The sequence below is a fragment of the Stegastes partitus genome, unplaced genomic scaffold (assembly GCF_000690725.1).
Source record: "Stegastes partitus isolate 25-593 unplaced genomic scaffold, Stegastes_partitus-1.0.2 Scaffold334, whole genome shotgun sequence".
NCBI classification, from domain to species: Eukaryota; Metazoa; Chordata; class Actinopteri; family Pomacentridae; genus Stegastes; species Stegastes partitus.
The window spans coordinates 324,496-338,809 of NW_007578065.1; the positions used below are offsets into that span (position 1 = coordinate 324,496).

The following is a 14,314-nucleotide window of genomic DNA, read 5'->3' on the forward strand; positions in this document are numbered from 1 at the left end:
TGACTTTTCTTATTTACAAGTTCCACTCAATAACCATAAATTGGCACTTTATGTAGAAAAAAACCCCAAATACATGACTTATGATGATTTAAATAATTATAGTAGAGTATCTTAGACGCTGGTTTGGACTTTAAAAAAGAAACAGTGCTTTCTTTGCATTCTAAAAAGACACTTAATGAGGCAACTTTTCTATCAGTCTTAGATTATGGCGGCATCTTATACATGCTCATTACCATTCTGTGTTAAGATTTAGTACAAGTAATAGTTGTAATACTCATCACTGTGAGCTGTATGCTGAGACTGGGTGGCACTCCTGCTGCTTTTGTTTTTTTTTTACCTCTTTACGTCACACATCTTGCAATAATCAAACATACGCAAATGATTGGATCACACTGCAGATGCCAGCTGCTTCTACTGAGCTTTGAAAATCCAGTTTTACTTGCTGTGCACCTGCAACCTGGAACAACCTGCAGAACAATCTGAAGCGTGACTCATTTTTATCCTCGGGGTAATTTAGATTTTAAACTTCCTCTCATTTTACCTCCCGCTGCTCTTCTTTTAGTAGATTTGTTTTTAATTAGAAATGCTCTAATCATTCTTAATGATTTAGTTGTACAAATTTTGCTTTTTTAAAATTATTACCATTCCTATCCAAGTTCGTAATTCGAGCCTACATCTTTTTGTTTGGTTGCTTATTCTACTATATTGCAAATGAGGCCTCCATAGCTCGCTGTTTAAATAAAAGGCTGAATAATAGGAACAAGTGCAGGAGTGTAGGATAAAAGGCAGTTACATATGAGACAACAGGATGCAAACCTACAAAGGAAAACAGAAGAAAGATTTCCGACATGAGAAGTCTTTAATGACAAGTTACCGATGAGCAGTTCTTACAGTCCTTTGTGTTCAGCGTGTGCACATCATAGCAGCAGCTCTTTGTGTAAAACACATGGTCTTCAGAACACTGTGCATTTGCATTTCTCTTTGTGGAAAGTAAGAACAAAAATTAAATATGAATAAAAGCCAGGACACTGAATGCGACAGTAGACAAACACATTTGCTTAAAGAATTGTGCTTTTGTGAAAAAATAAAGAAACCATTATAGGAGTAACTTTACCAAACCTGATCATTGGTTGCTTTGTGTGAACTGATTATTTATATCAGCATTCATTGACTTGAATTAGGGCTTCATTGATGTTGTCAAAAATCAACCTTAAATGTTGTTATCAAAGTTGGGTTTCATATTGGGGACTCAGACACTCCACAGAGGGACTCAAGTCGTGAGCATCTCTTTTATAATCAGACCACTGCATTTGGATTTTCTTTGGGCACCACACAAACTCGTCTTTACGGTCATACTTCAAAAAGGCGAACTTGATGAGTTTCCTACGCTGACCTTTATCGAGGACAGCAAACAGGAAGTAGTTGAGGACGCTCTCCCTGACACGTGGAAGTTGTCTCTTGACGAGAGTCTCCTCCAGGAAGAACTGAACCAGAGGGGCCTGGTAGTGACGGTATCCCAGAGTTCCCAGGCACTTCAGGATGCGTGTGATGCGCAGGTTGTTATGTGTGTGACTGTCAAACGGTAAGAAAAAGAAAAGGATTACTTGGAGATCAGGCTTCAAGAATCATGTTTTCTTACACTTAAGAGACAGTTCACCTGTCCAGGTTGTTGAATCTGTCTCTCCAGTTCCGCGCTCTCCTCACTTCTCCTGTTTTCTCATCAAACAACTCGATGCCGTAAAAGTCCAACATGAGCTTGTATGACTTCAGCAGATTTTCCTTTGCAGTGCTGCTTGTAAGAAAATCCTGAAAAAAATACAGAACTGCTGTAAGATGGACTTTCTATTGAAATTGTAACCTGGTGGCGTTTGACCAATTTACCTCAACTTCTTCCTTCGTCAGTGGAGTGGCCTCATAGTTCATCCCTGGTTCTTGCAGCGGGAACAACCTGTGAGAGAAGGAAGTTATTCTAAACCTGAACTGAATATTTTACATTACATCTGTGATTATAGAGTAACTTACCACTGAATATAGGTGTGCACAAACTCCAGTGTGTCATAGTCTCCATACCAGTCGTCGTGGAAATGATGTATATAGACACCTGACAACAAAGATAAGTTTCATCAATTGCTAAATAGAAAGTTACACAGATTAAATTTATATCTATTTATTATATTATAGCTGCTCTTTTGTAAACTATCACAAACCTCTAAAGTTATTCTAAAGACGTGAGAGACGAAATCAGATCCATAACAACAAACCTGTGATGACGGCTCACAACAAGGAATCTCTTTGTTTGAGGACACTCAAGCCCACAAAGTTGCCTTAACCCTACTCAGAACTTTTGGTGTCTTTTGGACCCCAGGCTATTTGGTTTAGGTGACAGGTATTGCTTTTTTATTTATTTATTTATTTATTTTTTTAAATATAAAAAGAGGGACATGCGTCGTGCATTTGGAACCAAAATACGTCAACTTATAAGAAAATGTATTTAACATAGAAAAAAAGTCTATACTGAATACCAACAAATATTTTGCACATATTCTTTCTTGGGGTCCAATGGTGCCCGAAAGACCTTGTACGTACGGCAACATGAAAGTCCTGAATAGGGTTAATTACTTCATTTACTAATCACAGTAATCCATGTGCATGAACTCCACACAGAGTGGTTGTAACGGACCTACCATCCGGTAAAGTGGGTGAGTGTCCGAGGTAGAAGTTCAGGTTCGGCTTGTCATCCTACTCAAGAGAAGACAGTTTCACTAAGACACTGATTTTTTACATGTTTTTTAAATTTAAAAAGTCACACAGTAAATGTACATACAGATGATTGTGTTCTCCAGCGCTGAACCCTGGTTTGGTTCTGTAGGGAAACAGCACAACAACATTTGCATGGCTTGTGCTCAAACATGGGACAGTGTGTGTGTGTGTGTGTGTGTGTGTGTGTGACTTACAGGGTAGTTGTGCCTGTAGTTCTGCATGTCTTTTGCTGCCCTTTCAAAGCTGCTGAACTTGGACTGGAGCATAAAAAACAGATAAAAACAAATCAAGACTCATTTAGCAAATCTCCCCACGTGAGATGAAGTAACCCAGAAGTCACAGCTGAAGCTTCAAATGAGGAAACGCCTCCAGTGCAGTAACAGGAGGCCCAGACTGTGGACGACCTTTGATTTACTCACATATCTGTGGGCTGCTGGACGCCTGCTGCCCCTGAACGAGCTCTCCTGGTCCTGCTCGGTCTCCCACGTCGAATCATATCCACAGTACAACTCATCCGTGGTCTCCACGCGATACTCTTCGCTGTCAAACTCATCTTCCTCCTCCTCCTCCTCTTCCTCAAACCTCTGCCGCTTGCTGAAAGGCTCCGGCTCGAAGGCTGCGGCCCTTTTCCCCGCAGCAGCCTCATGTTGACCCTCACACACAGACTCCAGCGCTTGTTCGGGGACACTTAGGCCTTTGTTTTCGTCGCTGACTTCAGGTTTACGTCTCCAAAACTTGCTAAAGAGTAACATTCTCGAGCCAAATCCCAGTACGGGGTACAACATCCTGGAGATGAGGCGCCATAAGAGAATGGTCCCGCGCCAGAGCGACTCCAGCGCGGAGAGCATGTGGTCAGACCAGGCCATAGTCCATCCAGCAAGTCACCGACACACCGACACACAGGAAAAGTCAGCTCTGATAGTAAGTCTGTTTCACTTTCACTTTCTCTGAAGTTGACTTCACACACAAACGAAACTTTACGGACGAGAAACGCCCACAAATAGAGAACAACACACGTCCTTGTTCACTGGTTTGATCCAAATGTTTGAGGCTTTATTCACATCCTTTACTCAAGAAAAAAAACAATACTTCAACCAAATTGTAAAACTACTCTGTTGCAAACCAAAGCCTTTCATTTAAATGTTACAAAATTATCACCAAAATGTACATAAAATATTAAAAGTGTACATAATTTGCACAATTATCCCTTTTTAGAGATGCTTGCTTTGTGTTTATGTATATTTATGTATTTATGTATAAATAAACCTGGGGAAGACTTTAAAAAATTAAAAATAAAAATCAAGAGAGAGAACAGACATTGTTTTTGAGTATCAATTCAATGTGTAAACAAGAAGTATGCTTAAGTGAACACATTTAAAATGGAGTAATCCAACCTCACAAGTCACTTTGAATAAAACTTGTAATTTATGCTTAAGATTTACTAGAAATTATTTTAGATTTTTCCTTTTAAACGCTTTATTTTCAAGTTAATTTAAAATCGGGGATGAACCTTATAACTTCACTTTGTTATCACTGAAATTTAAATTAATTACATAAAAAATAATGTCATATAAATGGGGATGGTTAGCGACAGTAGCAAGGAATTGAAGCTAGCTAGCTAGCGCTACAGAAAGCTAATATAGCATAGCATTATTAGCCCAACATGAAGTCTGCTAGTTCACCTCATAGTCGTATAAAATGCCTTTTTTTAACTGCTTGTTAGCTGTTATGTTAATGTAGTAGGTGATAGTCTACATAATTCATCAGAAATTGAACATTAGCAAGGCTAAAGTTATGAAAATGAAAGTTGTGATGGGATGTTTAACCTCACTGTACTGAGAGGCTTAATAGCTAGCCTCATGCCTACTTTATCCACCAATAGATAAATGTGTACAATATATAACACTAGATATAATTGTTGTATTGTTTTCCACATTTTGTCTCTAAAATTGAGTCATAACCCTCCTCACTGGTGGGGTTTTGTACTTTTCCTTCATGTAGTGGAGGAAAGCTAGACTTTGTCATGAAAACAGTCCATTAAATCTAAGTACAGTACTTGAGTAAATGTACTTCGTTGCATTCCACCACTGGTTATGGGGCTATTTATCGTTTGCTTTCATAGCATTTAAATAGATGCTTGTAGAACAGCATTGATGTAACAAGACTGTGTGGAGCCTGAAACGGTAGCAGTCTGTGGTGCTCTGAGCCACATGAGGCCACAACTAGACACTTTCTGAAAGCAACATCAATCCAATATCTAAAGACAAAATATTTCAGTTCTCTCATGACAACAACTGCAGACAGACATGACCAACACATGGCGAGTTTGATTGTAGATAATAAAGTCAATCAGGAGAAAGACAGAGAGAATTACGCACAAAACATTGTATAATTTAATGCAGTTTTAAGGCATTTTAATGAAACTTAACTGTACAATTAGTGTATATACTTCTGGATTCATTACATGAATGATCTGCATAGCTTAAATGCTTCATCAAACTCCCTTAACTTAAACCTGAAAAGGACCTGTCTTTTCCCCCAACTTCAGCAGACTTTAACAACTTACATTTATATGTAGAGAGAAAGCCAATTTAAATTATTTTAAAATTAATTTCTTGTGTTTCTTTCCATCCCATCCAATTTGCTGTGTTTTGTTCCCTGAAGTGTGCGATGCAAACCTGTTGTAGTCTACACACAAGAAGAAACTACCCTGGTACCACAAATGAAGCAGGTTTGTAATTCAACTCTGAGATCTTGTGCAGAAAATGACACATGACTGTAATTTCACAACATAAAGACTATAGCCAGCTAAACGTTACTGTCATTTGAGAAAAGAATAAAAAAAACCACAGTACTCTTTGTAGTCATCCATACACGAGGTGTCTGAACCAGAACCTCTCTGAATATGACGTATAGGAATTAAAGACCACGTCTGTGCCCTTTTGGCTAATAAGGCTCAAAGGACTGTTCACATTAGCTGTAAAGTTCAAGCCTGTTTCCTTCTGTCACACTGATGACCCGTCACCAGAGACACATTTTCCTGCAAGTTGCTGTAATACTTTTACTCGGTTATGTTTATTAGGCATGCAAAACATATGGCATTTTTACATTTATGACAAAAATATCCTGCTTGTCCGTACTATATGATCATCATAACCACTGTCCTTATCTCTACTGCTGCTCCCGGCTCTTATCAGCGTAAAGATAGCATTCTGTTGGCGGTATATATACCCACCTCATTTTCTACGGGAACGGCACTTGGACCGATGAGTGTGTCGACTCCAGTCAGTGAACATCCTGCTCTTAATGTCTTCCTGTGGAAGATAAAGAGATGCATGAACTGTCCCGTAGAGCAGAGAGATATGAGATCAGATAACGCTGGATCATTACTTCATGGATGGAGTTGTTAAACTGCAGGATGCTTTACATAAAAGTGACCTGTTTTTCTGCAGCCATCGCTCGCCGCACTGATGAATTAATGTGTCCGTTTATGACCGTGTAAAAGTGTTTTGTGCATTATTTGTTTCCAACCATGTGAAATTTACAGGGGGAATTGATCTTAAATAATACTGATGTGAGCACTGTGTGCACTCATATAGTGGTCTCCGGCGAGGTTATTATCTCTCAGGGACTCCTTTCACAAGTAGATAATTGCTCTTATCGCCACTGGAGAAAATCAAGGCTTGTCTGAGTCCTACACTGTTAACATCTGCTCAGCAATAGATTCATTTGTGCTTACTAAGGCAGGTTAAGGCCCTATACTATCTCCAGAAGATAAAAACACAGCATACAGATAGCCATATGTTCTGTCGAGAATGGAGGCAATAAATGTGGATTTTAATGACAGATCTCAGGCTCTTTATGGCCTGCTTTAGTGCATGAATAGTTTCCACAAATTGGAATGCCCTCCTGAAATAGATGGGAACTTGGTGCGGAATATGAAACTGAAATAACTTGCCGCACTGAGCTATACAGCAGCGAGACTATTTTCTGGTTGCACTGCCGTGAACCCAATTAGCATGACACTGAGCAAAAAAAAAAAACCCAGCAGATGCCACAGGAAAACTCAGCGAGGCTCCACCAACGAGGCCCCTGTGTAGCCGCACTGATACATACACACAAATCATCTCCGCCGTCTCTCACTGGGCCTGTGTGTCGGACTTAGTTAATGGCGACAGCTCAGTGGTGGATCACTCAGCGACTAAGTGTGCTTGATAAAGGTCAGCGCTGCCACCGGCTAATGCTTCATCGCTCAGAGTAATACTTTAGCCGAGCGGAGTGTGAATACTCTGCACATGAACGCTTCACGGGGCAAAATAATCAGGAGAGTAGAGTCTGGAAAGGCCAGCTGTTTCTGCTGTGAAGCAGCCACGACACATGCAGACACTCTGACAGTTGTGTATCCCAAACCTCTCCAAACACAGGGTCAGCGGTTAACGGCTTGAGGAGTGAGTCTGCTGCATGAATACTTCACAAAATGGGATGAAAATGCGAAGTGTTTTTTTTTCTTTTTATTTGACAACCTTGTGAATTTACAAGCAAAAGAATTGAACAATTTATTTTTTAATCCTTGTATCGTGCTTGCAATCAAGTATAATTTTACCCCTCCACTTATTTTTGTAAAGATAAATTGCATTAACTCAAACACACAAGTCGTCCAACAGAATATCAAGATTCCCACTTGTAATTGTTTTAAAAATGTATACATTAGAAAAGTAGATTACAGTTACATTACTGCAAAAAAAAGAAAAAGTAATCCTCTGACAAATGGGATGCCAAAAATACTGCTGAATAAGCAAAAATAACCACCTACTAAAATTCAATAATTTTCCTGTTTAAAATACAGATAAGAGATTAAATATATTAGATCATGTGTATGTTATTTAACATTATTGTTTAAAAATAACTCTGCAAATACACTGGATATCTGTCAAATACATTATCTATACACTGCTTAATCCTCACTGGGGTCGCGAGGGGCTGGAGTCTGATATGTTTGTGTATTTCAGTGCATTTCCAGTGGTTTAAAGACTGCCTCCAGATGTGTTAGATTCTCTTTTTTAAACAATAATTCTATAATTTGATGCCTCATTCTTAAACTCCAATCTGTCAACATCAGAAATGTGGTTCAACTGCTGGACATCAAAAGTCTCCTCCTTGACTGAGGCATCACCTTCACTGTGAAGTAACTCTAATTAGAGCAGACTTTAATGAAGTGACCCCTGCAGACAGAATGAGGGCAGGTGTGAGTGAGTGCATCTGTGAAGACCTTCACACATTCTCTTTAGGTTCAGTAAACAGAGCCGTGCGAGCAATCCTTAAGTAGGCTAGACAAACATCCTGTGGAAAGTCAAGGTGCTGCCAGCTGGTGCAGAGCTCAAGTAACTTCTCCACCTTTGGTTCCTGTTGGCCTGATGACACGTTAAAGCAACAGGCTACGGTTTCAGCACCTTCTGTGTAACCCTAGAGCACCTGAACACATCAACTCCGGGAGGATGAGATCAGCCCGCGGAGGATCCTCCGTGCGTCCCAGTGAGCGGCTCCATCCCTCCGTGCCTCGGCGAGGATGAAGGCGCACAACATCAGGACCGTCTCTCTCATCCTCTCCATCGTCTTCTACCTGCTCATCGGAGCCGCCGTGTTCGACGCGCTGGAGTCGGAAAGTGAGAGTTCCAGGAAGAAGGCGCTGGAGCAGAAGCTGAACGAGCTGAAGAAGAAGTACGGCTTCAGCGAGGACGACTACCGGGAGATCGAGAGAGTTGTCCTGCAGTCGGAGCCGCACCGAGCGGGGAGGCAGTGGAAGTTCGCCGGATCCTTTTATTTTGCCATCACCGTGATCACCACGATTGGCAAGTACTCTGTGTTAAATGCATTCAGCTTAGAAATAGAAGTCCCTCTTCTGCCTTAAAGATGTGAGTTAACCGCACTTTGCTTGGTTAATTAGTTCGAAGTCAGCTGATGAGTTGTGAATGAGAGAAAACAATACGCTGAAGATCAACGAGTCACATAGATGATGGTTACACACTTTATTTTCTTTCACATTGTCAAAGTTTAACGAGTTTCTTCTTCATTTAAAATGAAAATGAAATGAAATGAAATGAAAAGTACTTTATTTATCCCAGAAGGGAAATTCAATCTTGTAAAAGCTCACTTTAAAAAAAAAATCAATATAATTCTATACAACAACAACAAATTAAAAACTAAAAATTAAAAATTAACCCTTCTATTACCTTCACATCTTTTATCCTTGACTTCAATTTGATCCCAGCAATTTAAACCTCCAGAAAATATCATAATTAAAATTGTTTCCCAAGTTTATGTGTAAATAGCCCTTTAAATAAAACTGAAAAGTTATGTCAATGACTTATTTAGAGATTTGAAACATTGAACGGGATCAAATTGACCCCAAAGATAATAGGAGGGTTAATAACGCTCAGTCTTTGCTGTTGAAGCCATTTTTGACCAAAGACAATCTGTGAGGACTAAATACAAAACTCACCTGAGATGTGTATAAGTGTGTGACACTCCTATCTAGAAAAGTAGAAGTATGACATAAAAAGTGACATTATCATCAAATATAAAGTTGTATGTCATAAAATTATACTTTGCAAAATTCCATTGTTAAAGTGGTTAAAGTGTTAAAGTGGTATCACCCCCCCCCCCCAAAAAAACCCACAACATATATATAATTTGTCATATATGTCAAATTTCGAATGAGTAATGCATTACATTACTGCACTCACACAAATTGAATGCAATTACAGTACACCACAGCTGAGGTAAACTGCACAGTCAGACGATAATTCTAGTACAACAAACACTGATTAGTGCAAGTTTAATTAACCGCTGAATTAAGACTGATTTAAATAGTGTTTGCCGACAGTAATTTAAAGACTTGAGTCAGACCTGCACTGAGTGATGTGTCACTGTCTCTGCCCTTGTGAAGCAGCTGTAGATTTGATGACTGTGAATCTTTCTAGACTAAAACTGTAGTACTTGACATCATGTGACCTGCGATGTACTGTGACTTTGTAGGTTATGGCCACGCCGTTCCACGCACTGATGCTGGCAAGGCCTTCTGTATGTTTTACGCAGTCTTGGGCATCCCTCTCACGCTGGTCATGTTCCAGAGCCTGGGCGAGAGGATCAACACTCTCGTCCGATATCTCCTGCGCAGAGCCAAACAGGGCCTGGGCTTCCGGGAGACGGAGGTGTCCATGGGCAACATGGTCCTGGTGGGTTTGCTGTCCTGCGCCGGCACCCTGTGTATTGGAGCCGCGGCTTTCTCCCATTTCGAGGACTGGACCTTCTTCAACGCCTACTACTACTGCTTCATCACGCTCACCACCATCGGCTTCGGGGACTTTGTAGCCCTGCAGAAGAAAGACGCCCTCCAGAAGCGATCCTCCTACGTGGCCTTCAGCTTCATGTACATTTTAGTTGGGCTGACGGTCGTCGGAGCTTTTCTCAACCTGGTGGTGTTGAGGTTTATCGCTGTGAACTCGGATCAGCCCGACGCCAGGCCCGAGGCGGGGGCAGAAGAGCAGGCATCGCAGCCTAAGGACACGCAGGAGGACATTGAGGCGTTGGATGCTGGAACAGAAAGTCCTGAGGCTGGATGTAAAGACAGCGAAGACGGACACAGCAGCCGGTGCAACCTTTCCCTTCCCATGGAGGGCGGCACCAGCTGCACCAGCCTCCTCCCTTCTCCTGCAGAGGAGCACAGACTTATTACACCTCAGCACTCAGCGCTCCCTGAACCCAGCAGAGTCAGTGCCTTGCTCTGCTGCATGTGCTGCGGCCTGGACGTTAACGACAGCACCTCAGAGCCTCACCATGACCCAACAAGCGGCCACAGCAACCCGGTCTTTTACAACTCCATCTCCTATAGGGTGGACCAGGCCTCCTGCAGCTCCTGCTCAGAGTCGTCACCGGCCTCCCCCAGCAGCAGAGCGCTCTGTCTGGGCAAGAACAAGCTTCACACCAGGCGGAAGTCACTTTAAGACAGTTGAATTTTTATTTTTATTTTTAACAAACCACAGAACAGATCAAACCATCTGTTTTTCTGTTTGGTGGAACAAATTGCCTCATTCATGAATGTAGCACGACTATTACTATCAGATATAATGTAGCATATCTTACCTCTCAAATACAGTTTATAATGTATTTTTTTTACATTGGGGTTACAGCTAAACTACAAATATTTAAAAAAGTGAATTAAAGTATATATGCAAATCAAAGTTACCTTCCCTGCTTCACTGTAATGTGTTGCATGAAAGTTACAGAGCGTGATCAGCCAGCAGAAAATGTCTCACATGCCTGAGAAAGGAGGAGATGTCTGCGTGAATATTTTAGCTGTCAGACTTTCTGCAGCGTTGTCACCTGTGACCTTCAGTTACTTCCAGTCAGTAATCAGCGCTGTTTTCTATTAGGAACATTTACTCCGTCGCTGGTTCCCTAGGTAACGTTTTCATCCTCGTTGCTCAGCGTTGCGGAAACTGGAGACGGACACGTACAGTACAGCGAGCGGTGATTGTCTGAAGGCGGCATCCAAGTCAAAACTGTGATTTACAGACCGCGTCATCTGTGATGAATGAGCGTGTCAACAGAGAATGGAAAATGAGCTACGGCTCTAAAATGGTGGCAAATTAGAAATGTCCCCAAATGAGTGTTTAATTGCCGTCTGAGATGTGTGGTCGAATCACACAATGCAAATTAGGCCTTTAAATACAAACCGCTGAAACATAGAAAAATGTCTTTAATCCCATCTTTTGCACATCTGAAATTAAGAAAAAGTTTTGTTTGTTTGATGTAAAACTACTGAAAGGCCTAAAGTTACCTTGTTTGACCATTATTTTTATGCATAAAGTTGATCTTTTCATCTCAGGTAATAGTTGTCTGCCTGGGAAAACTGTTGTTTGATGTCTTCTGTGACTCTGGAGGAGCTTCCCACAGTCTAAAATATAACTAACTCGTGTTGCAAACTGGAGGTGTGGAGGCTGAAACAGATGAGTTCAACAAAATCAGTTGTGGCAGAATGTCAGAGAGCACAGTTATTTAAATACTAAGTTTTAAGGTGTTTGTGCTTTACTCGAGTATTTACACTTCTGTTGCTTTATTCTTCTACTCCTCTACATTTTGAAAGGAAATAGCGTTCTATTTACCTCATTGCATTTATTTAACAATTACCAGTGACTTTGCAGATTCCTCCATACCGCCACCACTGATTATAGGAAATGTTTTTGCTGCTTAATCCATTCTAGGGACCTAATTAAAATCGGGAAAGCTCAGCATCTGTTGCTTCAGTTTTGTCCATTCTGCTTTTAAACTGTTTTGTCTCTTGTTAGTTGCTCAGCTTTATAGACGTGCAAAACTAAAATGTGATCCCAGTGGTGCATTTGTTTAACAAGACACACAAAGGAAGAAAGGCTATTGTTCATAGTGTGGTATCAGATCTGTAAATCATGTCTTAGCATGTCATCCAGTCATCTCCATTTGCAGCCTCATGTTCATCTTTTCCATTCTTACTCAGCGGGATGTGATTTCAATTGCAAGAATCATGTTCATTTGTATTCTAGCAAATCATTGACCAATTTACAACTTGCATTTGCTGTTGCACTTAGAAAAAAAAACCAGCCCATTAACCAGAGGAGCCTCAGTAATGATGGCAAACATCTGCCCTGTTAAATACCACTGAGATAAGAAGCTGAAGCCGCAGGTACGCTGGTAAGTGGCTGACTTTTCAGTCGTGGCTTCATTTTAAATTACAATTTTCTATCTCCTCCTTTTAATATTTATTAATCTGTGCCTGATCTGCACTCTGACCTCCCTGTGGAAAGGTCAGCTCGAGGATCGCTCAAGTTTTGCATCACATTATATTGTTACCAGGAGCCCCCAGTGTTACCAGCAGTGACTTGCATTTCATTCTTTTTTCGAGTTCCTGTTCCTCACACTAGGGAGCAGCATTGGTCCACATAAAACGCAGGTTGATTTCTACGAGATCCGCAACACCGGCAGTTTAGTTTGCTGAAATCTTTGCACAGTACACTTTTTTTAATTTGTGTAGAATGGTGGCACTAATCTAAAAGCAATTTATAAAGTAATATTCTAGGAGTGAGTTACACCTTTTATGGGAGACAACACGGTCTTTACTCCAGCATACTCAATGTTGTATATAAGGAATTAAACCATGACGGCAAAAAATGTGTTTTTCTCCCGACAGCGTGAACTGTGACACAGATTACTTCTGTGGGAATAGATGCTTGGCCACTTGATAAGTGAGCTTTTCAGTCAAGCGTACAGATGTATAGGCTATCAGCTCCCGGCGTTATCAACTCTGATTTAGAAAGACATTTGTGAAGCAGCAGAAAGGAGAGGTCTGAACAATGAGCTTCGTGGCATGAAGATCACTATTTCATGAGTGATGAAAGCTGCTGTCTGATTTGCATAATTACTCCATTAATATTGCAGATGGTGTTTCACTTTATTCTGTTATGATGCCTCAGATGCCGTCTCGTATCTGTGACTGTCACTGTTCCAACACTCTGAGCCTAAAAGTATTGAAAACTATCTACACAGACCAGTGATCAAATAGCACAACACAGAGGAGGCAAATGGTGGTATAAAATGAGTTGGACATGCACAATGAGTAGCTTTACTCCGAAACAAAGACCTTTGTATGAAGATTTTCTGCTCCTATATTATCTCATGCATGGCAGTGGAGAAGACTGACACCCCAGATTGAGTTTTTTTTTTATTCATGGCTCCGTGTGTGGCAATGCGTTGAGCGGTTTTTATTACGATGCTACGAAAGATAATGTTGCGTTTTATGTGCACATAATGGATTTTTGCAGGTCGTGAGCTGCAGGTGGTGGTAGTGATCTTCTTAAAATAGCGGTTTTATGAATGCAGAGGACCTCAGGTGAGTCCAGTTTCCCTGCACACCTCACTTCTGTTCACATTAGGAAAATGCAATTCTGTGGGAAGTCAGTTCATTTAGGTGTTATGGCTTGTTTTTATGATAACTGTTCATGCAGATTCCTCAATAAACTCAACACTGTTGGAGAGAAAATGACTGCAAATGTATAAACTTGTAATTTGACGTGTTAATATGCACAAAGCAATGCTTAAGCTCATTTCAAAACAATACAAAACAGCCATAACTTTCGAACCTCGCCAGCTATTGATTACATTGTTGAGTTCCGCTATGAAAGATGCGCACACGTGTGTCCGTTGCAGCACTGCAGTGGTTCAGGCCCTAGAGAGCGGGTGAATAATTCATCGTATTGTTAGATATTTCGTTTTGTGAACACACTCTGTCATTACTGTTGCATGCTGAGGGGTCTTTCATGTGCAGTCGTATGGCAGGGGATACAAGATTAAATCGGAAACCAGCCGTCGGTTCAGGCAGAGTGCAGCTCGACTTTTTCAAAAGGGTAAATAGCTTTAATATGGTAGAAAATATGGGCAGGGGGTTCATAATAGAAGCTGCATGCAAATAAAGTATTTATGAATGTACCAGAAAGCTAAAGCAATCGCTGTTGCCATGTTTTGA

At 40.8% G+C, this 14,314-nt stretch overlaps 2 protein-coding genes across 2 annotated transcripts; one reads left to right on the forward strand and one right to left on the reverse strand.

The window, feature by feature from the left end:
• Window positions 1-840: 840 nt before the first annotated feature.
• Window positions 841-3,664, reverse strand: LOC103358841 (opioid growth factor receptor-like). Its single transcript, XM_008283981.1, has 8 exons — window positions 3,180-3,664; window positions 2,955-3,017; window positions 2,825-2,863; window positions 2,685-2,739; window positions 2,023-2,101; window positions 1,882-1,948; window positions 1,658-1,806; window positions 841-1,572 (listed from the first exon to the last, which is right to left on the reverse strand). Exons 1-8 carry the CDS (start codon window positions 3,624-3,626, stop codon window positions 1,224-1,226), a joined length of 1,248 nt encoding a protein of 415 aa, XP_008282203.1. The 5' UTR covers window positions 3,627-3,664; the 3' UTR covers window positions 841-1,223.
• Window positions 3,620-12,051, forward strand: LOC103358840 (potassium channel subfamily K member 15-like). Its single transcript, XM_008283980.1, has 4 exons — window positions 3,620-3,681; window positions 8,228-8,609; window positions 9,796-10,345; window positions 10,391-12,051. The coding sequence occupies exons 2-4, from the start codon at window positions 8,327-8,329 to the stop codon at window positions 10,761-10,763; spliced, it is 1,206 nt and encodes a 401-aa protein (XP_008282202.1). The 5' UTR covers window positions 3,620-3,681; window positions 8,228-8,326; the 3' UTR covers window positions 10,764-12,051.
• Window positions 12,052-14,314: the final 2,263 nt, after the last annotated feature.